Below are 22,397 nucleotides of genomic sequence, written 5' to 3' on the forward strand. Positions count from 1 at the left end.
TCCAGGCCGGCGCTTCTCGGTCGCTGAGGATTCGAGTCAAGAGGATGTCACAGTCCTGATTGTTGGCGCGGGTGCGTACATCTCCTCTCCCCCCTCCTATAACACACGCACTATAGCCAGACACCGCTAACAGAGAGGGTATCACAGGCTCAACGGGCCTCGCGCTGGCCCAGGGTCTGAAAAAGGTCCATATCTCACTGCCTCCATCAAAGTATCCAGCTAACCTTGTAAACCGCAGGCCGGAATCCCCTGCACAATCGCCGAAAAGAACCCCAACATCGACTTCCAGCCGCGCGACTGGAACATGGGGCTACATTGGGGGGCATCCGCACTAGAATCTCTCATGCCGGAAGCCATGTGGTCGCGCATCCAGTCCGTGCAGGTCGACCCCTCAACGCCCACTACCGAGTCCGACTGCATCAAGTTCCTGAATGGTGCGACGGGCGAGGTCCTCACCACGATCCCGGCCCAGAAATTCTACCGCCTGAGACGGAGAAAGCTCCGCCATTTACTAGCCGAGGGCCTGGATATTCGGTTCAACCATAAGATCACAGGGATTGACTATACGGGGGATGGAGGAACCGCGACGGCGTACTTTGAGGGGCAGGAGAAGATAACAGCCAGCTTGATTGTCGGTGCAGACGGCGCACGATCAACTGTTAGGGATTTACTGCTTGGTCCGAAGAACGGCTCTATACGGACGGTGCCGTACTGCGCGACCTGGATCCAGGCAAAGTATACCGCAGAGCAAGCGCGCTTCCTACGGACATTCCACCCGCTCTACATAGCCGCCATAAACCCAGCGGGCTTCTTCTCGTTCTTTGGACTTCATGACGCCTCGGATCCGGATCCGGCCAGCTGGACGTTTTTCTTCTATATCAGCTGGCATTCGCCATTCGACGAACAAGAAGCTACCAAAGACTGGAGTAACGCGCAGCGCCTGGCACAGGTCAAGGAGTTTGCATCGCACTTCACGGATCCCTGGAGGTCCGCCTTTGAATGGCTACCCGACGACCAGGAGGTATGGTACATGAGCCTCACGGACTTTGACCCAGGACTCGAGGAGCATCGGTGGGATAATCATAATGGACGGGTGACGCTTGCAGGAGACGCGGCACATGCGATGACCTATCAGCGGGGTCAGGGGCTCAATCACTCGGTTACGGACGCGGGTAGGTTGGCGACAGCAATCCAAGAGTTCTTCTCTGGGGACAAGGCGAGGGGAGAGGCGATTGCGGAGTATGAGGGGGAGATGATTGAGCGCGCGGGCGGGGAGGTGCGCATGTCCACGACAAATACGGAAATGGTGCATGATTGGAAGAAGGTGCAGATGTCGCCCGTGATGAGGAGCGGGATGGTCAAGGTGCAGGATATTGCTGCGGATGAAGCACTTAAAAAGCCAAGTGGGGATGAGACGGTGATGGAGAGGATTGTCGAGCAGCGCATCAGCTCAGCTTGAGAAGATAATGCTGAGCTCACCCACTTCAAAGCATTTACGTTGAGTTTTTCCTGTATATAGCTTAATACCCATGCCCCATTACGACCGCTTGATTGCACTTCTAACCTAAAAAAATACCCTCATGCAGCGTCTACAACTGCTAAGCACACCAACGCCTAAACGCTGCCCTCTCTGACCTCAACATACTCAAAATCCGCCGGAACCCTCACAGCCTCCCGATCCCCAATCGAATAAAGCCCCAACATGGCCCCCGTGAACGGCGCCCCAATCGGCAGCGGCGCTTCAATCAGGGCTCTATTACTGACCTCACCAACCCAATGCACCTCCCCCTCCCCGGCATTCCCAAGAACCTCCCAAAATCCAAACCGATACGCATCCCCACACTCAATCCGCAAAACCACATCGGCTGTCCCCGAGACAAGCGGTACATCCAACTCCACACTCTGGCCCGGAACGCCAGTATTATGCGTGTGCGTCGTGAACCGAATGACTCTCTTCCTTTCCTCCTGCTCAACCGCAACCCCAGACCCAGGTTCTGTTTCTGTGCTTTTTGCCAGCCGGATCCCAATGCTCGCGAACGTATAGTAATCGCGGTACACGACCGTCCCGGCCTCGACATTCACGCTGTCCGGCCTAAAGCGCAGTTTCGTCTCCCACGTACATATTCGCGCTGTCTGTTTGCGCAGGAAGAGGGTTGGGCATGAGGGCGTGGATAGCGTGTATGGGGCGCCGTGGAGGCGGAGGCCGGATTTTCCCTGCGAAGGTGATGGTGAAGGCTCGGAGCCGAGAAGAGTGTAGTCCTTTTTCAGAGGCGTATTCTTCCTGTACCAGCCTAGTTGCAGTGTATCTCCGGTGAAGTCGTCGCGCCATACGTGCGCCGCGGACGGCAGGTGGTATAAGTGTGGCGTGTCGACGGTTAGGGTTATTCGTTGTCGGGCGTTCACGATCGGCCAGTCGTTGGTCCATGTTACGGGGGCGAGGAAGGTTTCCCGGCCTTTGACATCGAAGCCTATCAGCACTACCCTACGCGCAAAGCGTCGAGATGGAAATGGAAAACTGAGGAAGGGCTCGACTTACCAAAAACACTCTCCTCCCACCTCTGCCCCTCATCCCTCCACACAGGCCTCACACCAAGAAAAACAGCCCACCAGTTGCCGTCCACATCCTGCACAAAGTCCGCATGGCCCGTATTCTGCACCTCGTCTTCGTGCCCGACGCCGGATCCAAAGAGCGGATTTACCTCGTTCACGGGGCCGACCTCCCACGGCCCGAATGGCGAGCTCTCAGACCGACACACCCACTCGCTGTGTCCGGACTCTGTGCCGCCCTCTGCCGTGAAGAGGTAGTAGTATTTGCCCCGCTTGAAGATATGCGAGCCCTCTGATACGCCGGACCCCGAGTTCGAAGAGCGGATTAGCTTCGGTGCCGAGGTGACGTTTCCGGACTCGATGTCCAGCGTGCAGATGTGGATCGCGAAGTCTTTGAGGGCTTTTGAGCCCGCTGGGACGGGGGTGCGCTCGTGCTTGCGGTATGTGCTGCTTAGGTAGACGGTTCCGTCGTCGTCGAAGAATAGCTAGACCAAAACCACGTCAGTATCCCCGCAACAAACAACAATAGAGCTGGAGGGGACATGAGAGAATCCGTGCGGTCGTACATCCTGGTCAAACCCCACCGCATCAAGCACCACACTCTCGCTCCAGCTATCCCCCGACGCATCGAACATCCCCTCCCAATCCGTCTTGACGTAGAACCCCCTCGGCCAAACACGATCGTCATCCTGCGGTCTATACCGTGAAAAACTGGCCGCGATAACGTAGAATGTCTTCGTGGCCTCGTGGTAACGGATTGTGGTTGCCCAGACGCCGCCGCCGGGCTCGGGTGTTTGGATCTGGAGTTGGGAGGGGCGCGTAATTGCGTGCGTGATAAGTGTCCATTTTATTAGGTCTTTGCTGTGGTAGATTGGGGCTGAGGGCGTGTATTCGAATGTGGAGGTTACGAGGAAGTAGGAGGTTCCGACGCGGATTATGCTGGGGTCTGGGTTTGAGCCCGGGAGGATGGGGTTTGTGTAGGGCATTTTCCCCTCTTTCGTTTTGTTTCTGGTTTGTTTTCTTGGGGGGGTGTGGGGAGACTGGGGGCGAGGGGCCCGCGGATATTGATATACACGTTGGGCGGAGTGGTGATTGGTGGAAATACATTGGCAGCTCGGCGATTTTGAACAGGGAGCAAGGATTCTTGGTAATAGCCGCATTGCTATTAGGCTGAATAAAGCTTGCATGTAGATAGTTCCTGAATCTGCCTGATTAGAGCATTGTGTTAACGTTCTAGTGATTCGAAACATACATATGTAGCGTTTGACCCTACTCGGCAAATCAATATATATTTTAATTTTACTGTGTCGGGATATCTTTTCGGATCAGCTCCAAAGAGTTAGCAGGAAGATTTGCCCTCGGAGTCGGTAGATTTCAGAGGCTTGACGCTACCTTTCTCACGCTCAACCCTGAGCCACAGCGTCAGTCCCGGTGACTGCAACGATACTCATCTCGTCGCATCCCGTCCGTTCAGCAGCAACCAAGAAGTCCTGGACAGTGAGCTCCAGCCCTCGCTCACTCAAGAGATCCTCCCCATCACCGAGCACCCCCCGGAATAAAGGTCCATTCATACCCCCATTCAACTCCCAGACCTCCCCATCCTTCTGCACAAAGGCCAAGAAGTGGTGCTGATTATCGTCTCGGGGCGAGGGGACATTGGACGACCCGCGCGACGCCGCATCCATATGCGCCTCTTCTAGAAAACGGGAGTCATATAATAGCTCCGCGCGCTCTGTGGGCGCCAGAGGAATAACTTGTTGACGGAGTGCGTTTATGCCCGTTCCGGGGCGCACATACCGACCGCCCTCCAGATTGAAGAGGACGTGCAGGAGGGCCATCAGCCCACAGGCGTGTCCGATGGTCTGCTTCATCCATATGACTGGTTCATTGGGACCGGAGCCCTTGTACTCTGGTATGGTTGGGTGAACTGCTGAGCGGGCAGCTTGGTATATAGGGTGGTGCGCAAGGACAATGAGGGCGTGGCAGGGTCGGAAATGGCAGTCTGAAAGGAATGCTGAGGAGGTGGAGATGATGTCGTGGAAGCTGAGGTCTGACGAGACCTGGAGATTCTCACAGAGGAGTTTCAGGACATCGGGGTTGTTCTCTGCGATGTTTGTCAGTCGTGCTCTTTACTAGGAGGATGGATTGTTACCAAGTGGGATGAAGGTCTTGATGCCGTCAACGATTTCTGCTTTAGGCGGTGCAGGCATTTCAAAGGGATCACGGAGTAGATACGGAGTATACTAAGTGATGGATGAACTCCTGTGGAGTTTACCTAGTTCGATAAGAGGGAATTGGTGGATGAGGGTCTGCCTTGTGGAGAAAGATGGATCGCGGGGTAGCTCCTCCTGTCTTACTCCCCCGGAGGTCGCCAGAATGCCTTTAGGTCACCAGAGCCATCAGCAAGGCCTGCAAGCTCGTCCTTGATACCTTGATCACTCTTCCGAGCCCTGTTGACCAGCTAACTGGATGTCAAGTCTATCGCACCACGGAACAGACACTCAAGCTCACCCAAAGATCCTGAGACTCAATTCCATTCCACGTGCATCGGCAATGCGTTGACGCACACCTGTGGCCACCAGCTCTTATCGGACTTCATGTGATGGGTTTTGAACCCACCAGCTGCTCCCAACACTCGGGTCTAACAGGAAGAGTCCGATATTTCGTGAGCCACGTGAAAACAGCCAGCAAGGGATCAACACTGATCGTTAAGATAACAGGGCATGTCGGCTCATCAACTGCCGCCTCGGCCACCGGGCCAAAGGGAATGAATCCACGCAGCCGCGCTAACTCCATCGTGCGTTGATCAGACATGGGCCCTGGTCAAGTCATTCGGTATACGGCTTTCCGAAGCTGAATAGTTGCCTTGTGATTTACCTCGCACCTAGAGTAGTACGTAGGTCACTTTGTTGTCGGCCGAGACAAGGCACCCAGGCACCCACCAACCAGCCTCGGCAATTGCCGGATTGGGATTACCCTCGGGTCAGCTCAGCTTCACGTCAACCCGTCTCCAGTCCCAGTCCCAACGTCCCGTTCGCTGACCCCCGTGGAGTCCGGGGCTGCCAATTCCACGTATTTATTACCTCTGCCTCGGTTGCTTACACCCCTATATTCTCCTTTTCTTTCTGAACTTTTCCTTCCATTCTCACCTCACGATCCCTGCGAATCATGTCGAATCCACCCCCCGCCTGGGTGCAAGCCCTCAAGCCCGCCTCGCCGCAGGGAACACAACTCCTGACACAAGAACGCGCACAATCGAACATCGACGTCGACACGCTCGGGAACCTCTTGCATACGAAAGAAGCGCTGCAGAAACAAGACGAGATCCTGAATGTCCTGAAAGGCGAAAAAGTGTTCGACAAGTCGCGAAATCACGTCCTTGGCCGCACAGAGAAAATCCAGCTTGCGCTGGCCCGGGGAAAGAGACTGCAGCAGTTGAAGAAGGTGCATAACTGGACGGACGAGGAGGTTTATGTTGCGAATGAGCTGGTGGCGGAGCCAACGCCGTACGGGCTGCACGCGTCGATGTTCTTGGTACGTCCGCACCTGTATCCTGCGTCGCTATCGTGATTTTGAAGTCGAACTAACAGTCAATGGCTGTTAGGTGACCCTCCGCGAACAAGGAACACCTGAGCAACATAAGCTGTTTTTCGAGCGAGCCCGAAACTACGAGATCATCGGGTGCTATGCGCAGACGGAACTCGGACACGGATCGAACGTGCGTGGGCTGGAGACAACGGCTACATGGGATCCGTCGGACCAGACCTTCGTCATCCACTCGCCCAGTCTGACGGCGAGCAAGTGGTGGATTGGATCATTGGGACGGACGGCGAACCATGCGGTCGTCATGGCGCAGTTGTATATTGGTGGCAAGAACTACGGACCGCATCCATTTGTTGTGCAGATCCGAGATATGGAGACGCATCAGCCGCTGGAGAATGTCTATGTTGGTGATATTGGGCCGAAGTTTGGTTACAAGTGAGTCCGCTGCTTTGGTTGTGTGGGATAATTCTGACCGGCGCAGCACCATGGACAATGGCTTCCTCCTGTTCAACAAATTGAAGATCCCCCATGTCAACATGTTGGCGAGATTTGCGCAGGTCGACAAGAAGACGAACAAGTACCTTCGCCCCGCCTCGCCATCTCTCATGTATGGAACCATGACATGGGTGCGCTCAAACATCGTCCTACAAGCCGGCGGTGTCCTCGCCCGCGGCGTGACAATCGCAGTCAGGTATTGCGCCGTCCGCCGACAGTTTCAAGACCGGGACGCCAAAGCCGGCACCGAGGAGAACCAAGTCCTCAACTACAAGATGGTCCAGATCCGACTCCTACCGCTCCTCGCGGCAATGTACGCCCTGCATTTTACCGGCCGCGGCATGATGCGCCTGTACCAGGAGAACCAGGAGCGCATGAAGGCCGCCTCGCAGGCAGACCAGGAGAAGCGCGGTGCCGGCCCAGAGCAGCTCCGAGCCGGCTCAGATCTCCTTGCGGACCTTCACGCCACATCATGCGGTCTCAAGGCGCTCGCGAGTACAACCGCCGGTGAAGGTCTTGAGGTGTGCCGTCGCGCCTGCGGTGGCCACGGATACAGCAATTACAGCGGCATCGGCCCGTGGTACTCAGATTACCTGCCCACCTTGACCTGGGAAGGCGACAACTACATGCTCACCCAGCAGGTCGCTCGATACGTATGCATCCAAATTCCTGTCATATAGTCTCAATACTAACAACATCCAGCTCCTCAAATCCGCCCGCGCCGTCCTCGCGGGCAAGGGCACAGCAAACGACACTTCCCGCATCCTACAAGCATATCTCGCGCGCCGCGACAAAGGCGCCTCCTTCGACATCCTCGGCGACGACGCCGACATCGTCGCCGCCTTCGCCTGGCGCACAGCACACCTCACCTTCGAAACGCTCAAATACCGCGACGTCGAAAAGCGCAGTTGGAACAGCCTCCTCGTGAACTTCTGGCGCCTCTCCACCGCCCTCTCGCAGTACCTCGTTGTCAAGAACTTCTACGAGGCCGTGACGTCCCCCGAACTAACCTCAACCCTCGACAAAGACACCGCCCATATCCTCCGGGCCTTATTCCGCCTGTACGCCCTGCACACGCTGGAGCGCGAGGCGTCGGAGTTCTTCTCCTCCGCTGCCGTGACAGTTCGCCAGATTGGCCTCACCCAAACGAGCGAGGTCATGAAACTCCTTGATGAGATTCGTCCGCATGCCGTGCGTCTCGTTGATGCGTGGAAGATCCCCGATTGGCAGCTTGATAGTGCGCTGGGCCGGTCTGATGGCGACGTGTATCCGGATCTGTTCAAGCGCGCGAGTACGCAGAATCCGGTCAACGAGCTTGTTTTCGATCCGTATCCGTGGAATGAAAATGTTTTGAAGAATTTGGGTGGGGGGGCTTTCAAGGCGAAACTTTGAATAAAATACGTTAGATAGGTTCGGTGGCTTGTTACTTTTCTGGATAGAAGTCCGTTAGAATGTTAGATCTCCAATAGAGTCTGGATATAGCAGGGCAAGATATATTTCTCTACTCGTCACACTGCTGAGCCTTCGACCAAACCCACTTAATAGGTTCCTCCGTAACCTCGCGCACCCCCTCGTCCCTTTCAAATATGGTCAAGGTCCATGTGAGGTAATGATCCAGCCGCCATGATTCTGGCTGAACCAACCTCACTAAACGAAATCTCCTCACCCCGAGACAACTCCGAAATGTATGGAATGATGGCGGTGGCGGCGATCGTCCCGCGCCGTTGGCTGGTGGAGCGGGATCTGATTCGCTGCCTCAACGACAAGGCGACAAATGTCCCAAAGCGGTTAGACTCGGAGACATCGGCCGGAGGTTGAGCCGAGTCAGATCTTTGTTTGCTTGACGCTCCGATAGTGCTGAGAGCTAGCAGACAACCCGCCGAGGTCGGGGATAGCTTCATGGAAGTGTGCGCCCTATGCAGATCTCCATCCTGAGCATGATCTTTTCATCTGTCGAGCAGAATCGTATGTGTACCTGGTTCCTGAGACTTCAATAGCCATGACTAATGTCCACAAGGCGATGCCATCCCCACCCCGATTTCAAAGCAGGTGGATCTTGTCCCTCTTCCACTCGATTCTGCAAACCAAGTTTGACACTCGGGAGCTATATAAAGACCTTCCTGTTCCTGCCTGACCATGCAGTCCATCAACTCTATCATACCACCTCACATCCCTCACAATGGCCCTCCCTGACGTCGAGAACACACCCGCCGCGGGCATCCCCTACTTCACCCCGGCCCAAAACCCCGCCGCCGGAACAGCCGCCAACCCCCAGACCAGCGGCAATGCCGTCCCCAAGCTCTACACCCCTCTCACAGTCCGCGGCCTGACCTTCCAGAACCGCCTCGGTCTCGCCCCTCTCTGCCAGTACTCCGCGCAGGACGGCCACATGACCGACTACCACATCGCACACCTGGGGTCCATCGCCCAGCGCGGCCCCGGGCTGATGATGATCGAAGCGACCTCCGTCTCCCCCGAAGGCCGCATCACCCCTCAAGACGTCGGCCTCTGGAAGGACTCGCAAATCGCACCCATGAAGCGCGTCATCGACTTCGTGCACTCGCAGTCCCAGAAGATCGGCGTGCAGATCGCCCACGCCGGCCGCAAGGCCTCCAACATCGCCCCCTGGCTCATGAACCAGGGCGTCATCGCCACCGAGAAGGTCGGCGGCTGGCCTGACCGCGTCTTCGGCCCGTCGACCGTCCCCTTCCACGAGTCCTTCCCCACCCCCAAGGCCATGAGCACCGCCGACATCGAGCAGTTCAAGCGCGACTGGTCCGACGCCTGCAAGCGCGCCATCGCCGCCGGCGCAGACTTCATCGAGATCCACAATGCGCACGGGTATCTGCTTTCCTCCTTCCTCTCCCCTTCCGCCAACACCCGCACCGACCAATACGGCGGCTCCTTCGAGAACCGCATCCGCCTCTCCCTCGAAATCGCCCAGGTCACCCGCGACGCCGTCGGCCCCAACGTCCCCGTTTTCCTCCGCGTCTCGGCAACCGACTGGATCGAGGAGTCCCTCCCTGAAGAATCCTGGAAACTCTCAGACTCCGTGCGCTTCGCCGAGGCCCTCGCGGCCCAGGGCGCCATCGACCTGATCGACGTGTCGTCAGGCGGCGTGCACGCCGCGCAGAAGGTCAAGTCCGGACCTGCATTCCAGGCTCCCTTCGCCGTCGCCATTAAGAAGGCCGTCGGCGACAAGCTGCTCGTTGCAACGGTGGGAACCATCACCAACGGCAAGCAGGCGAACAAGCTGCTTGAGGAGGAGGGGCTGGACGTTGCGCTTGTGGGACGCGGGTTCCAGAAGGACCCTGGTCTTGCGTGGACGTTTGCGCAGCACCTGGGTACTGAGATCGCGATGGCTAGTCAGATCCGCTGGGGATTCACGAGACGGGGTGGAACGCCGTACATTGACCCGAATGTTTACAAGGAGAGTATCTTTGAGTAAGCGGTTGTATTTTGCATGTGGGTGGGGTGGTTGAGCGTGGTCTTTCTTTTTGTTTATACATATACCATAGACCATAGATATTAGAGCTATTTAAGCTTATTTATATGTTGCGATGCCAATTCTGCTGCGTGTTCAAAGCTGAACTTTGAATATAGACTGGAAGTAGAACCGTCCGAGATGGACATTGGATAGACTGGAAGGTACTGCTGCAGTAAACAAGCATTCAGCGCAGTCGTAAAGGGTAACCTGGGGTATCTCCATGCCAGGGTCTACGCTATACCAATAATCCGGAGACCCGCTTAGCAGAGGCACACCCAACGCGCTCCATGTCCTCTCCATCCGCACGGATCGTCCCTGATTCCTTACCAATTCCATTCTCTTTTCGGATTCCATGCAACAACTGTCCACGGGTGCATCAAGCTCATCCAGTTCAAGCTCAGCATCGGGGTTGTGTCGCTTAGGCCGAAACTGTTCAGGAGTTCTGACGGCTCTCGACTTCTTCAATTGCTTTGCATCTCTCTTCCCGACTCTTCCAGATCAGCACATCTCTGTGGACCATATTCATAGCCAAAGTTGCGATTTGCTCAGTACTACTTTGGTCGATATTGGCAGCGCGCCGTAATAAGAATACCTCCTTAAAAAGACGCAGTTCCGAGCAAGGGCCTCCGCACCCAAAACTTCCAACCCTCCCTCTCCCCTTCAATCTCAACCAGAAACCATCTCTTCTACGTCTTTCTCATCACATCCCGTCGTCCTTTTTATCCCGTCCACAATGGGAGATCCATTCGACAAAAGTTGCATCGCATGCGGCTGGACCCTCGACAAACAAACCCGGTGCCATTACACCAGCCACCTCAAACTTCTCTACGGCGCATCAACACGCGGCGTCTGGTCCATCGGGTCTGATGTGATCCTGAAAGACCGCCCCGACGAGGGCCCAAAAGCGAAGATCGAAGTCATAACACTAAAGTACTTGGCGACGCACACCGACATACCCGTCCCAAAAGTTCTCCGTGACTGGGTTGATGGCGACGGGCGGTACTTTGTCATGACCGAACGCATACATGGCCAAACGCTCGAGGAGGCATGGCCCTCTCTGTCAGAACCCCAGAAGGTGTCTATCGCGGATCAAGTCGTTCAAGTGCGCAAGCAGCTCCGATCCATCACGTCGACCTCCATCCAGTGCGTCGACCAAAGCCCATGCTACCCAGGTTTACTATTTTTCGACCTTGAACCGCGCGGACCATTCCACTCGGACCAGGAACTTTGGGATGCTGTATGCCTTAGCCTTCACCATCTCCCTCGGCAACTCTTGGAGAACTTGAAGAAACGCCTGCCGAGATGCGAGCCCTATGTGCTCACTCATTGCGATCTCAATTTGGGAAACATCATGGTGCGAGACGGGAAGGTTGTTGGTATACTCGACTGGGAGTACGCGGCTTATTTCCCTATCTGGTATGAATACGTTTCGGCCAGTTTTGGATTTACGGATATAGATGTCGAGTGGAAGAGGTTGCTTCGAGAGCGCTTGGGTGTACATGACGAGGCGCATGACGATGCCAGGGCATTTTGGTCGGATATGTGTAACCTGAGAGATTACCCGGATTTGGATGAGAAAGGTCAAGAGACCCTGAAGAGACTGTCTTAGCCTATCTGAAACTGGTCCCGCCATTCAACAGATAATGCAATGGCTGGGGTTACTCTATTGCCAAGTCCACCGGCTCTTCTTGGACCCTGGCTGGGTCTTCCAGAGTGCCTTGGAAATAGCTCCAACACGGCCTGATTGCCAAATCTTATGTCGTGATGGCTCCCACGTGTTTCTCTACTTTATGCTGCCAAGGTTTTGTAGATCTTGCCTGGGACACCCCGTGCTTGGGGGCGTCATCTGCTATTGGCCTTTCGCCTTCTTAATTTTATTTGCGTCGTATATCTTCGATCGAGCACTAATGTCTGTAGGAATATAAAAGGGTCTCTAGGTACGCACGACAAGGGACCAACACATCAAATGGTGAACCTGAACCATGAGACTCTGGACCCTCTTCTCCCTCGCAGCTCTGGCCGCTGCATGCGCAGACCATGGCCCTGGCCATGACGCAGCCCCCAAAGACCGCGACACCTTCACGGGGCGTCTCTACCCGTCCGCCGTGGCAGAGTACACGTACATCCCATTCGACGTCCCCGGCGGCACGACCTCGATCCGCGTCTCATACGCCTACACAAACGCCACCTCGAGCAAAGTGGACATTGGCGTTTTCGACGAACGCGGGTACGAGATCGAGGACGCGCGTAATGCGACGACGGGCTTCCGCGGGTGGTCGTTCAACCTGTTACGCAACTTCACCTTCACGCCTGCCGAGACGACGCCGATGTATGTGGGTGGTCCCGTGGCGTCGGGAACGTGGCATGTGCTTGTTGTGAATACGCAGATCGCGGGGTCGTACGTCGACTACAATGTCACTGTCGAGTATGGGTATGAGGCCATTGCGGGCCCGCGATTCTCGGCGCAGTATGCGGCGTCGGATCTGGGGCTTGACGCGGGCAGGCGCGCGCGCTTGGATAGCGGTGATGGGCTGGTCTGGCTTCGGGGCGACTTCCACGTGCACACGACGTACTCGGACGGGTCGTATACGCCGGCGCAGCAGGTCGAGCATGCGGTGCAGCAGGGGCTGGACTTCTACATCTCGACGGAGCATAACAGCCGCAGCGGGAATGATGTGATGGGTGCGTTTGCGCCGGACGAGCTGGGCTTGCTCGTTGGGCGGGGGATGGAGGTCACGACGCGGTTTGGGCACTGGCAGGCTGTTGGGCTGGAGGCCGGGCAGACGGTTGAATGGCGGTATGGGCCAGATGGCGGCAATGGCACTGATACTGGGTACGCTGATGCAGCTGCGCAGGTGCATCGCGCTGGCGGGTTTGTGTCCGTGAACCACCCGTACATGCCGTGCAAGGAGTGCATCTGGAATCTGGACGCGGAGTTCAAGTACAATGATGCCATTGAGATATGGAACGATGGGGTCGAGCAGGAGATTAATGAAGCTGCCATTGCGCTCTGGCAGAGCCTGCTTGTGAAGGGGCGTCGGATTACAGGACTCGCGGGGAGCGACTCGCATCATCCGCCGAGCATGGTTGGGCGGCCCTGCACCAGGGTCAAAGCAAGCTCGCTGAGCACGGCGGCAGTTGTCGAGGGCGTCAAGCGGCGACGGGTATATATCGCCGAGCAGTCTGACATGGAGATTGACTTTACCGTCACCGTCAATGGCACCGGGACGCTGGCGCAGACTGGCGATGCTGTCGAGACCAACGGCAAGTCTGCAACTGCCCGACTCGCAACCAGTGGTTTCGATGGCCACATGGCCTGCTTCATCACGGAGAAGGGATACCTGCTCAACAAGACGGTCTCTGACAGCGAGCCTCTGTCGCTGGGGGTTGCGGCAGGGACCGAGTTCCTGAGGGTAGAGCTGCGAAACTCTACGGGGACGTATACCGGTCTGACGAATCCTATTTTCTTCGAATAGTCGCTTGGGCACTTGCGCTAGTTCTCGGACAGTGTATCAGATAGAGCCAGATATGGGGAGGCGCAGGCGATGATTGCCATGCTTTATGATGTACATACGTTTACGGCAGAGCAGAGAAGAAAGATTTACTCTGTGAAAGAGGGAAGAGCCTCGGTATGCAGTGAACAATAGAAAAGACATTATTAGACATACCATTATGGACAGAGTCGGAGGAGCGAATTCAGATCCGGGTTCCCTGGCGGAGGATACGTTAGAGCTGGCGTGGACGTCTTCTGGTTGCTCCCCGTCCTTGCGTGACGGGAGTAATACCACTCCCTGGTCTAGTGGCATGTGCCTCAGAATCCAGCCAGTTACTGGAATCTTCATCGGATGCACCACACCGAATGCCTCATGTATATTTTGATGAGCGATCTCATCTTGTTTAGCTATTGCCCAGCATTGCAGTAGAAGACAGATAAGTCATCATTATATCCAGGCTTCATCGTCTATATACAACATACCCCCCTTCCGCCATTGAGCTACGTCCCTCCCCCCGCCGCACTCCCCAGCCCATGCATAAGCTGACAAAGCCCCTGAACCAGCGGGGGCAATGCCTCAAACGGCGCATCACCTTTCAGAAGTCTCTGCGCGACATCCATGACTCTCCCAGGGTCAGAGACTAAAGCCGGGCCATCACCTGATGTCGTTCCCTGGAAGCTGAAGTTCCAGCTCGAGCCCAGACCCCGGAGCGCCGGACACCCACGAGCAAGGGAAATGAACTTGTGGACGTCGGTGGTTTCGTCGCCGTCCAGGAAGACCAAGCCCTCCGTGTTGAAGTTGCCGCTGGTATTGGAGTTGGGACTGAGTCCGACTCCGTTCCCTGCAGCGGTAGTGCCAGCGGAGGCGGGGATTGGAATGGCGCCGGCGTTCTTGGTCCGGCAGGCTCTGCTCACGACGCCATACGACCAGAACGCCAACGACGCATAGTATACGCCCACGGCCAGAAACCCCGTCAGCCTGGCTGGCCCCTGCTTCGCCATGATGTCTCTCGCGGAGCGGATGGCTTGCCCGGCGTGCCAGATCGCCTTGCGGGAATCGACGCTGCCGATCCACTCGAGCGCGCTGTTATACACGCGGCGCGCCTCGTTGCGATCTTCCTTGCCGGCGAAGAGCTGCAGGTCTTCGAGGGACATGAAGAGGAACATGGAGATCACCTCGTAGAGGAGACGGATCTCGGCGCTGGGGGTGGTGGGATTCGTATCGACGCTGATCATCTTGAAGTGGTGCAGGACCTGCTCGAGTTCCTGCTGCCGGGAGTTGATGACGAGCGCGTTCCAGTGCTTTGAGGTCCCGTTTCCCTGTGCTATGAACTTTAGGCGGTGGTACTCGTTTATTAGCGCCGAGAGGCCGTGCAGGATTACGGATGCCGAAAGTTGCGCGTCGATGCGGCCGGTGTATGCGGACATGTCGCGGAGGGTGTCGACTAGTGACGGTAGTCGTTCTGGAGATGGGGATTGTAAGGGTGCGGTGGCAATGTATAGATCCCGCCATTCGGACGCTGATTTTGCGTCCCACAGAGCGCGGGTCATTGGGAGGGGGAGTTCGAGGTCCGCGTAGGAGATTAGAGGGTTGATGTTGAGCATGAGGCTGCTTTGGGCGTCGTGGAGGAAGAGGTGGTGGACTAGCCTGTCATTACCAAGTTAGAATGGAAAGCACTAACGAGGGATATTTGGAAAATCAAGTACCGCTTGAAGGATTCCTGTTCGGTCCAGTCGCGCCATTTCTGCTCCAGTACTGATGGGGCATCTTCAAGCGAAGGGACTATAGGTGTGTAGACGGAGCGGCGGAAGCGAAGGCCTCGGCGGAGCATCTATGTCAAGCTTGTCAGGATCATAACCTAGCCCAGACAGAGGATGTATACGCACCGTCAAGACCGGCTGCTGAAAGCTCTCTGCAATCTCCGTCCTCCTCCCACTTCCACTCCATATGCCGATATCAATGGTCAAAGCATATGTCTGCGACGCTCGGAGGTCTCGGATGGTTGTGTTGTCGTTTTCATACTAGTAATCCCTAATCAGCTCACAGATGCAGAAAGCCCAAGGAAAGTGGGTAAGTACCTTCAAGCTCATCTGCAACCTCACAACCTCCATCAAAGCATACCCTAATTTCCTTATTGTCGGGATACTCGAGCGCACTGCCGCCGCCGCAGCAACAATACCAACCATATCAGGGTTCTCCTCATTGGGATGGAAAGTCGGCCCATGGATCCACGAATCTACCTGCTGCTCCTGATATGCGAAAAAGTCTTGAATGAGACTGTCAAGCAATTCAGTGCTGGGAAATGATTTCATGATCCTAGCCAGGTTGGCACGCTGGCTTGTTTGCAGGACCATCCCGAAGATAAGGTCTCGACTCCCGGGTGATAACCGCTCTGACAAGATCTGTTGCTTCGACTGGGAGTATGTGCTGGCTTCCGGGCTGTCGATCGACTTTGGCACAGACAGGTCGTTCTGGTCTGCAAAAGCGTGGTCGCTGTGTCCTGGTTTCCATGCCGAGAGGGAAGACCGGCTGTATGCTTCTACGCCGAGGGCGATGCCGCTGTCTCGGTCTGCGTCGCCATCGTCGTCGGGTTGGGGGAGGGCGGGATTGACAGAGCCCCGGGAATTGTAGAAGTCAATCAAGCCGAAGTCGACTTCTGTCAGGTCAAAGTCAAAATTGAGGTCATGGTCGTAGAGCCGGTGGGCATAGTAGTCGTTGGGAGGGAATGCGGAGGGGTCGAGTTCGCCGGGCCGTGACAGCGAAACCAACGAGTCGGGGATAAACTCAGGAAAGAAAGTCCCGTCGACGCTGAAGACGCCGCTTTCGTGGTCGACGAGGGGTGAGACGGTTTGGGCTGGCTGGGTTAGCTTGCTTTTAAACCTGGTCTAGCACGACCTACTATCATAGCTTGGTATAGTCGACGGCCCAGTATTTGGCGGAAGATAATCGATGTCCATCGGCACGCCCGGCGTAACCAGCTGCTGCACATTGATGTCCGGATTCGGTGGTGAGAAAGTCTGCGACTCAAGCGGCGAGTATTCCTCGTCTTGGTCGTTCTCATCGTTGGACCCTGCATCGTCAGTACGACCAATACTAGCACTGTCTGGCTCATTTAATTGGACGCATACCCTGCTGCTCAGCATCCTGCGCACTCCCGTCCACATAGTCACAAAACAGCTTCCGGTCCCGACATCGGCGACAAGGCTTCTCTTCATCACACTTGAGCTTCGATGTCGCGCACGCCTTACAAGCCTGCGAAACCCGTCCGTTCTTCGAATATGACGATGTCCGCTTCCGCTTTCCGTCCTGCGAGTGGCTGTGTCCTGCTGCGTGTCGCTTTAACAGGTCTCTAGCATCAAGATCAGCGACGTCCAAAAACATTGCTCGAGAGACCCACGGCCGCGAGAAACCCTTGTTACAGACTTGACAGACATATGGCTTTTCTCGGGTATCTACGTCAGTCAGTCAAGATCCGGGGAACAATAATTGGAGACAGACGCGAGCGGACATGGCGGATAAGATGGTCCGCCCGGTTATAAGCCTTGCGACACGACCCGAATCCGCACTGGAAGTATCCTTGTGAGTCGGCGCTCTGCATCTTACGATACATGCATCTATGGAGGTGGGACGGGAAATGTTGAAGGTGAGAAGGCGGGGATGGGAGAGTTGGAGGAGACGAGTCCCTGTGCCGATTGCATTGCGTGGGGAGTCAATATGCGGGGGCCAATCAGAGGCCACGGCTTACCATGAGTCTATGAGTCTGGGGCCTGGGCTCGTGAGTCTGGGGTTGCTACGGTCTACAGTATGGAGTGTAGAGAGGACTCGATTTCATTGCTATCCCAATCATATTCATCAACCGTGCTTTCTCCCAGTCATCATAGCCGAGGACATCTCACTTTATGTCTCTGGTCTCTATATCATCCCACCCCTTACCCAGCTTCCCCCTCCTGGGCCCGACGTGGTCTCGGAATGTGGGGGCGCATTCCGATGGGCCCGGTATCAGCTAGACTCCAGTCCGGGGTGTCAGACTCGCCTAGTCCTCTTACTGCTGCTCCGTTAGAAGATGGTTAGATAAATCACCAACAATATATCGCTCAGGGCACTCCCAGCCAGTATCAGCCAGGAGAACCGACATACTCGTAACCCTAACCACCCGGCACCATGGGTATGAACACCCCATCGTCCCTCTGCAGCATCATTCTAATATTCCATGCAGGCCTCACACCAGTCCACTTCTTCTCGCACGGCTCAACAATGATGCTGGGCGAGGAGTCCTCATCAGCGGAATACTGGCGCAAATGCGGCGCGGAAGCCCTGGCCCGGGGCATCAAGGGCGTCGTGATCATGGTACACTCCCCTCCCCCATACCCCGTATCCACCCTGTCACACTCTAACATGTCCAGGGCGCGCACTGGGACACAACAGGCCCGGGCATCGAAGTATCCACGAACCCCACGCCCTCCAAATCCCCCGTCGCCTACGTGCACCCCTCCAAATACGCCTCGTACAATCTAACGCCCGACCTCCCCACGAGCAAAAAGTGCATCGCCCTGCTGGAAGCCGCCGGAATCCCCGCCGTCGGCAACGACTCCTTCGACTGGATCCACGACGTCTACCTCATCCTCATCCACATGTTCCCGGACACCTCGCCGCCCACAACAATCATCTCCATGAACGCCCACTACGACCCACACTACCACATTTCCATCGGAAGTGCGCTCCGCCCCCTGCGCGAGCAGAACTACCTCCTCATCGGCACGGGCGGGGCCGTCCACAACCTCTACCGCAACCGGTGGGGCCCGATGCTGCGGTTCCGGGATAACTTTGCGCAGGAGACGCCGCCTGAGGACTGGGCGCTGGAGTTCCGGCAGGCTGTTGAGGACGTCATCACCAAGAGCGCTGGTGGGCCCGGACTGAGGCGCGCGATGAGTCGGCTGATGAAGCACCCACGGTATCGGGATGCGCATGGGACAGACGACCATTTCATGGCGGCGTTGTTTGTGGCGGGGCTGGTGGGGGATTGGGGCGATGTTGGGATCAGGGCGAGGCTTGGGGCGGAGAGTTGGGAGTTGACGAATATGTGTAATTCGCAGTTTACGTTTGGGGGGTGGAGTGCGGATGAGATGGGGGGGGAGTTGGTGGAGGTGTAGTTTGCAGTAGCTTTTTTGTTTGGTCAATTTGGCTTGGATATTTTGTTACGGTGTGTCCTGATTCATGTCCAGACAAGGCCATACGCTCCAATGAATAGGGAGGCCGGACATGGAAGTCCCGAGTTAGCCTTATGCAGTCAGGCCTTGGATCTATACAGGCCATAGGGTCATAACCCTGATACTTATGGTCCTAGGTCGGCAAGTCCAGGGCTCTAGTACCTACGGACATTGGTCTAACTCAGGCATTGAATGCAAGTCTTCAAGTATGAATTCATCAGATAGGTGCTACATTCACAGAACCATCCACTGTAACTAAAAACTAAACCCTCCTCAAAAACACCACCCCATAGTACCCCACAGCCCCAACAACCCCCAACACAGAAACAAGCGTAATCCCCAACCCCGTGAGGATTCCCTTCTCAAAGAACCCGATTCTCGGGCCCGTCTTCTGTCCCGTTGGTGGTAACGGCCTGAGAGCTTCTTCCCAGATCTTCACTGACGCCTTCGAACCACCAGCGGGAGCGTCAAGAATTGCACGGGCCAAGTGTGCAGTAGAGCTTTCGGTAACGAATTGCGGGCGCGGGACTTGGAAGGAAGATGCGCTGTATCTTGTTTCCCGGCCGGCGGAGTTCACTGGGTACGCTGGGCCGATAAGCACGTCCACCGGGACATGGTTGATGAATGAGACATGCGCGTCAATGAACTGGGTAAGGTATTTGGCGGACGCGGGCGTAGCGAAGGCGTATGTTGCCGCTAGGGTTTCGGACCTGACATTATCAGCACTACGCACTACAGCCTGTCCATGCAAGGGAGAGTAAGAAACAGGGTCTCGACATACCCAGCACAGAGATCAATCGCATCATCCAAGCTGGTAAAGGGATGAAGAATGAGCACTTTCTCAGCAACCTTCTCCTTTCGCCGCAGTAGGACAGACTGCCGATCATGCACCTCGACCACAGCCCAGCCGGAGCCGGAAACCAGGACCCTGGCACTGGGGTCTTTGTACGCTGCATCCAAAGTCGACAAGCCGGGACTCGATCGGCGCGGATTCGACACAGCGGCGTTCTCTCTTTCCACGCCATCAGCGCCGGAGAGGTACTTTGATGAGTGGTGGATGATCGCCTCCACAAAGGCCTTCATGGCGAACTCGTGCACGAGCACAATATCCGGGCAGTAGGTCGAACGCCCCCCGAATGCAAAGCGTGCTGTGACGAGCGAATGGGCGGCAGATTTGATGTCTGCTGTGCGGTCGACGATGGCAACTGTTTTGGAGTTGATCGGGGACTGCAGGGACTGTGGGATAGCTGGAGAAGGGACGCCGGTCTGCGCAACCACAAGCACCTTTTCCAGGAATGATGCGTCAGGTCGGTCCTCTGAGATGGCGAACGTCTCTGCATCAAGCGCTTCGGATAGGAGTTGTCGAAGCAGAGGAGGGAGGGCCATTGTGGTTCTCGTCAACTGTAGCCTCCGTTAGCACACTCCGGATGTAAAAGAGAATAGCCGACCTCGAGCACAATGCAACAGCCCCCAACGATCGCTGCAGATACTGCCGCAATGATACCAAAGAACATGGTATGCGTGCTCGGCAAAATATACGCGATCCCCGATCCTGCGGGCCTGGCGGCGTCAGGGTTATCTTGCCCATTGGCAACGCGGTATTCGTTCTCTAGATCTTTCTCTAAGCTTAGAGAAAGATAATGTGTACGGATTTCCGTCAGCGCGAGCACAATCTCTGCTTGAACCTCGGGAGCGCCATGGTTGCTGTCGGTTTGTATAGCGGCCTTGATGGCGTCAATGTTCTGGAGAAGAGCTGACTGCAGACGATGCAGCTGGGCTTGCTTGTACCGTGTGTTCAAAGCACGCCCGTCGATGGCGGAGGCCTGGATGCGCGGAAATGGAGATGGAGATGGCATCGTGGTGAGTCGGCAGGTCTGCAGAAGGCAAAGCTCGAGCTTGAGGAGTTAGTATAGCCAGCTTCTCCCCCATCTTCCGATGCTTATCAGACAACACAGTCGTACCATGACTGGACCCCAGCCTGGCAGCGATGTGGGCGTGTCGGGATGTGGGGGAGATGCGGTACGGGGGAGCAATCAGGAGAGCAACACTAGGTGGGACCCAGACAACACCTCCTCTCACAGAACCAAGATATCACTCTCCAGATCATCTGTTGCCTTCACATCTCCATTCATCTGTCCAACCTCCATCACCAAAATGTCCTCAACCACCACCACCACCACAACAACAGCAACACCCCCAACCCTCTCCCTGCTCGCCGACTACGAGCTCCACCACAGCACCCCATCACCATTTCCAGAGTCTCAGTCTCAGTCGCAAACACAATCCCAAACTGCAAACCCACCAACCTGGCCAACCGACCACCGCCGCATCCCGCCCTACCGCCCCATCAACCGCTCCCTGGACTTCAACGAGCGCAGCGCGGGGTCCAGTGTCCCGGAGTATATCTTCATTCAGGTCATGTTGCATGGGGTTTGGATTAACGCGGTACGTCAACTGGAGTTTACATATACACGTTGAGTGGGTATGGGCTAACGGGGACGCAGAGCATCGCGCAGCTTTGGAGGGCGACGGGAGGAAGAATCAACGAGAGGATTTTCAGGCATGATGTTGGGGGGGAATATTAACTGAGACATGGCTTTATATAGGTAGTGAAGGTATCAGAATACGACGAGGATTCATCACTGTTTAATCCGGTTGAGTCTCATTGCGTATTTCTAGCTCGAGTACCGGTATACAAAACCTATCAGAAAGGAAGTCCAATTCTAATCCAAACATCCAACAATGTATCCTCTTCGCCTTCCAAATCCACAATCCTCTGATATGAGATGAATCAAGTACTCCCCCTAACCCCCATCTCCCCCAACTCCTCGCCCAGCAATTTGCCACCAACCTCAACCCCCACCGCCGGAAGCAAAACATACAACATGCGCGCCCACCTGCCCTCCCCACTAACATTCCTCCACGCATGGTTCGTCCCGCGCTGCACCGCAACATCGCCCCGACGCAACACCCTGCTCTCCCCAGAGTCCAGCACCAGCTCGACCACACCCTCAAGCACAACCCCGTAATCGAGCGAGACAGTGCGATGCATCGGGCTCAGGGCGCCGGGCTGCATGTCCACAATGCGGCAGACGCTCCCGCTCGACACGACCAGGCCCGGCGCGGCGCCGGGCGCCAGGTAGGAGGCGTACTCGAGGACGTCGGTTTCCGGGTCGTTGGGCAGGCGCACGGGGTAGGTGGATGTTGTGTAGGCGAGGGAGAAGTCGGCGCCGTCGGGGATTGGGGAGACGGGCATGGTTGGGGACAGGGTTGTGGAGAAGATGGCTTGGCCGTTGGCGTTGTGGGTTGTTATGTGGCGGGAGAGGAGGGGGAGGTTCTTGGGGGGTCTTGAGGTGGTGGACATTTTGGGTTGGTTTGGTTTGCTGTTGGGTGGGTAGGTTGAGCGATTGATGGCTGATGCAGGTATGGTAGGTAGGTAAAGCTTTGCTTGGATTGTGCTTATATCTATCCTATCTAGGTGCCTCGGTCGATGTTGGCGTTCGGGACCACATCGGGTGCGGAGAGATCAGCCAACGCCCCATCTCCTAAATCTGCTACCGATGTGGACGCTTGTCCATGCTTGCAGTCTCCGTGACAGTACTCAAGAGCTCGGTTGATCTCCGC

At 56.1% G+C, this 22,397-nt stretch overlaps 12 protein-coding genes across 12 annotated transcripts; 7 read left to right on the top strand and 5 right to left on the bottom strand.

The window, feature by feature from the left end:
• Positions 1-304: 304 nt before the first annotated feature.
• On the top strand, positions 305-1,459 carry DSM5745_03998 (FAD-dependent oxidoreductase; the record flags this gene model as incomplete). The annotated part of the gene is made up of 1 exon (XM_026746014.1): positions 305-1,459. One exon carries the CDS (start codon positions 305-307, stop codon positions 1,457-1,459), a length of 1,155 nt encoding a protein of 384 aa, XP_026605010.1.
• Positions 1,460-1,765: 306 nt separating this feature from the next.
• DSM5745_03999 (uncharacterized protein) lies at positions 1,766-3,533 on the bottom strand (the record flags this gene model as incomplete). The annotated part of the gene is made up of 4 exons (XM_026746015.1): positions 1,766-1,842; positions 1,902-2,477; positions 2,537-3,032; positions 3,114-3,533. The coding sequence occupies 4 exons, from the start codon at positions 3,531-3,533 to the stop codon at positions 1,766-1,768; spliced, it is 1,569 nt and encodes a 522-aa protein (XP_026605011.1).
• Positions 3,534-3,950: 417 nt separating this feature from the next.
• Positions 3,951-4,757, bottom strand: DSM5745_04000 (Ubiquitin carboxyl-terminal hydrolase; the record flags this gene model as incomplete). The annotated part of the gene is made up of 2 exons (XM_026746016.1): positions 3,951-4,651; positions 4,700-4,757. The coding sequence occupies 2 exons, from the start codon at positions 4,755-4,757 to the stop codon at positions 3,951-3,953; spliced, it is 759 nt and encodes a 252-aa protein (XP_026605012.1).
• A 958-nt stretch (positions 4,758-5,715) lies between these two features.
• DSM5745_04001 (Acyl-coenzyme A oxidase) lies at positions 5,716-7,977 on the top strand (the record flags this gene model as incomplete). Its single annotated transcript, XM_026746017.1, has 4 exons — positions 5,716-6,081; positions 6,152-6,525; positions 6,572-7,238; positions 7,288-7,977. 4 exons carry the CDS (start codon positions 5,716-5,718, stop codon positions 7,975-7,977), a joined length of 2,097 nt encoding a protein of 698 aa, XP_026605013.1.
• Positions 7,978-8,764: 787 nt separating this feature from the next.
• DSM5745_04002 (NADH:flavin oxidoreductase/NADH oxidase) lies at positions 8,765-10,033 on the top strand (the record flags this gene model as incomplete). Its single annotated transcript, XM_026746018.1, has 1 exon — positions 8,765-10,033. One exon carries the CDS (start codon positions 8,765-8,767, stop codon positions 10,031-10,033), a length of 1,269 nt encoding a protein of 422 aa, XP_026605014.1.
• Positions 10,034-10,805: 772 nt separating this feature from the next.
• On the top strand, positions 10,806-11,681 carry DSM5745_04003 (uncharacterized protein; the record flags this gene model as incomplete). Its single annotated transcript, XM_026746019.1, has 1 exon — positions 10,806-11,681. The coding sequence occupies one exon, from the start codon at positions 10,806-10,808 to the stop codon at positions 11,679-11,681; it is 876 nt and encodes a 291-aa protein (XP_026605015.1).
• Positions 11,682-12,054: 373 nt separating this feature from the next.
• Positions 12,055-13,548, top strand: DSM5745_04004 (PHP domain protein; the record flags this gene model as incomplete). The annotated part of the gene is made up of 1 exon (XM_026746020.1): positions 12,055-13,548. One exon carries the CDS (start codon positions 12,055-12,057, stop codon positions 13,546-13,548), a length of 1,494 nt encoding a protein of 497 aa, XP_026605016.1.
• A 518-nt stretch (positions 13,549-14,066) lies between these two features.
• On the bottom strand, positions 14,067-16,947 carry DSM5745_04005 (putative C6 and C2H2 transcription factor RegA-like; the record flags this gene model as incomplete). The annotated part of the gene is made up of 6 exons (XM_026746021.1): positions 14,067-15,213; positions 15,273-15,397; positions 15,453-15,587; positions 15,645-16,420; positions 16,466-16,636; positions 16,695-16,947. The coding sequence occupies 6 exons, from the start codon at positions 16,945-16,947 to the stop codon at positions 14,067-14,069; spliced, it is 2,607 nt and encodes an 868-aa protein (XP_026605017.1).
• A 780-nt stretch (positions 16,948-17,727) lies between these two features.
• Positions 17,728-18,716, top strand: DSM5745_04006 (DODA-type extradiol aromatic ring-opening family dioxygenase; the record flags this gene model as incomplete). The annotated part of the gene is made up of 3 exons (XM_026746022.1): positions 17,728-17,731; positions 17,783-17,913; positions 17,970-18,716. 3 exons carry the CDS (start codon positions 17,728-17,730, stop codon positions 18,714-18,716), a joined length of 882 nt encoding a protein of 293 aa, XP_026605018.1.
• A 319-nt stretch (positions 18,717-19,035) lies between these two features.
• On the bottom strand, positions 19,036-20,629 carry DSM5745_04007 (uncharacterized protein; the record flags this gene model as incomplete). The annotated part of the gene is made up of 3 exons (XM_026746023.1): positions 19,036-19,483; positions 19,555-20,174; positions 20,222-20,629. The coding sequence occupies 3 exons, from the start codon at positions 20,627-20,629 to the stop codon at positions 19,036-19,038; spliced, it is 1,476 nt and encodes a 491-aa protein (XP_026605019.1).
• A 298-nt stretch (positions 20,630-20,927) lies between these two features.
• Positions 20,928-21,358, top strand: DSM5745_04008 (uncharacterized protein; the record flags this gene model as incomplete). Its single annotated transcript, XM_026746024.1, has 2 exons — positions 20,928-21,218; positions 21,278-21,358. 2 exons carry the CDS (start codon positions 20,928-20,930, stop codon positions 21,356-21,358), a joined length of 372 nt encoding a protein of 123 aa, XP_026605020.1.
• A 206-nt stretch (positions 21,359-21,564) lies between these two features.
• Positions 21,565-22,137, bottom strand: DSM5745_04009 (cupin domain-containing protein; the record flags this gene model as incomplete). The annotated part of the gene is made up of 1 exon (XM_026746025.1): positions 21,565-22,137. One exon carries the CDS (start codon positions 22,135-22,137, stop codon positions 21,565-21,567), a length of 573 nt encoding a protein of 190 aa, XP_026605021.1.
• Positions 22,138-22,397: the final 260 nt, after the last annotated feature.

The sequence above is a fragment of the Aspergillus mulundensis genome (genome assembly GCF_003369625.1).
Source record: "Aspergillus mulundensis strain DSM 5745 chromosome Unknown scaffold_3, whole genome shotgun sequence".
NCBI classification, from domain to species: domain Eukaryota; kingdom Fungi; phylum Ascomycota; class Eurotiomycetes; order Eurotiales; family Aspergillaceae; genus Aspergillus; species Aspergillus mulundensis.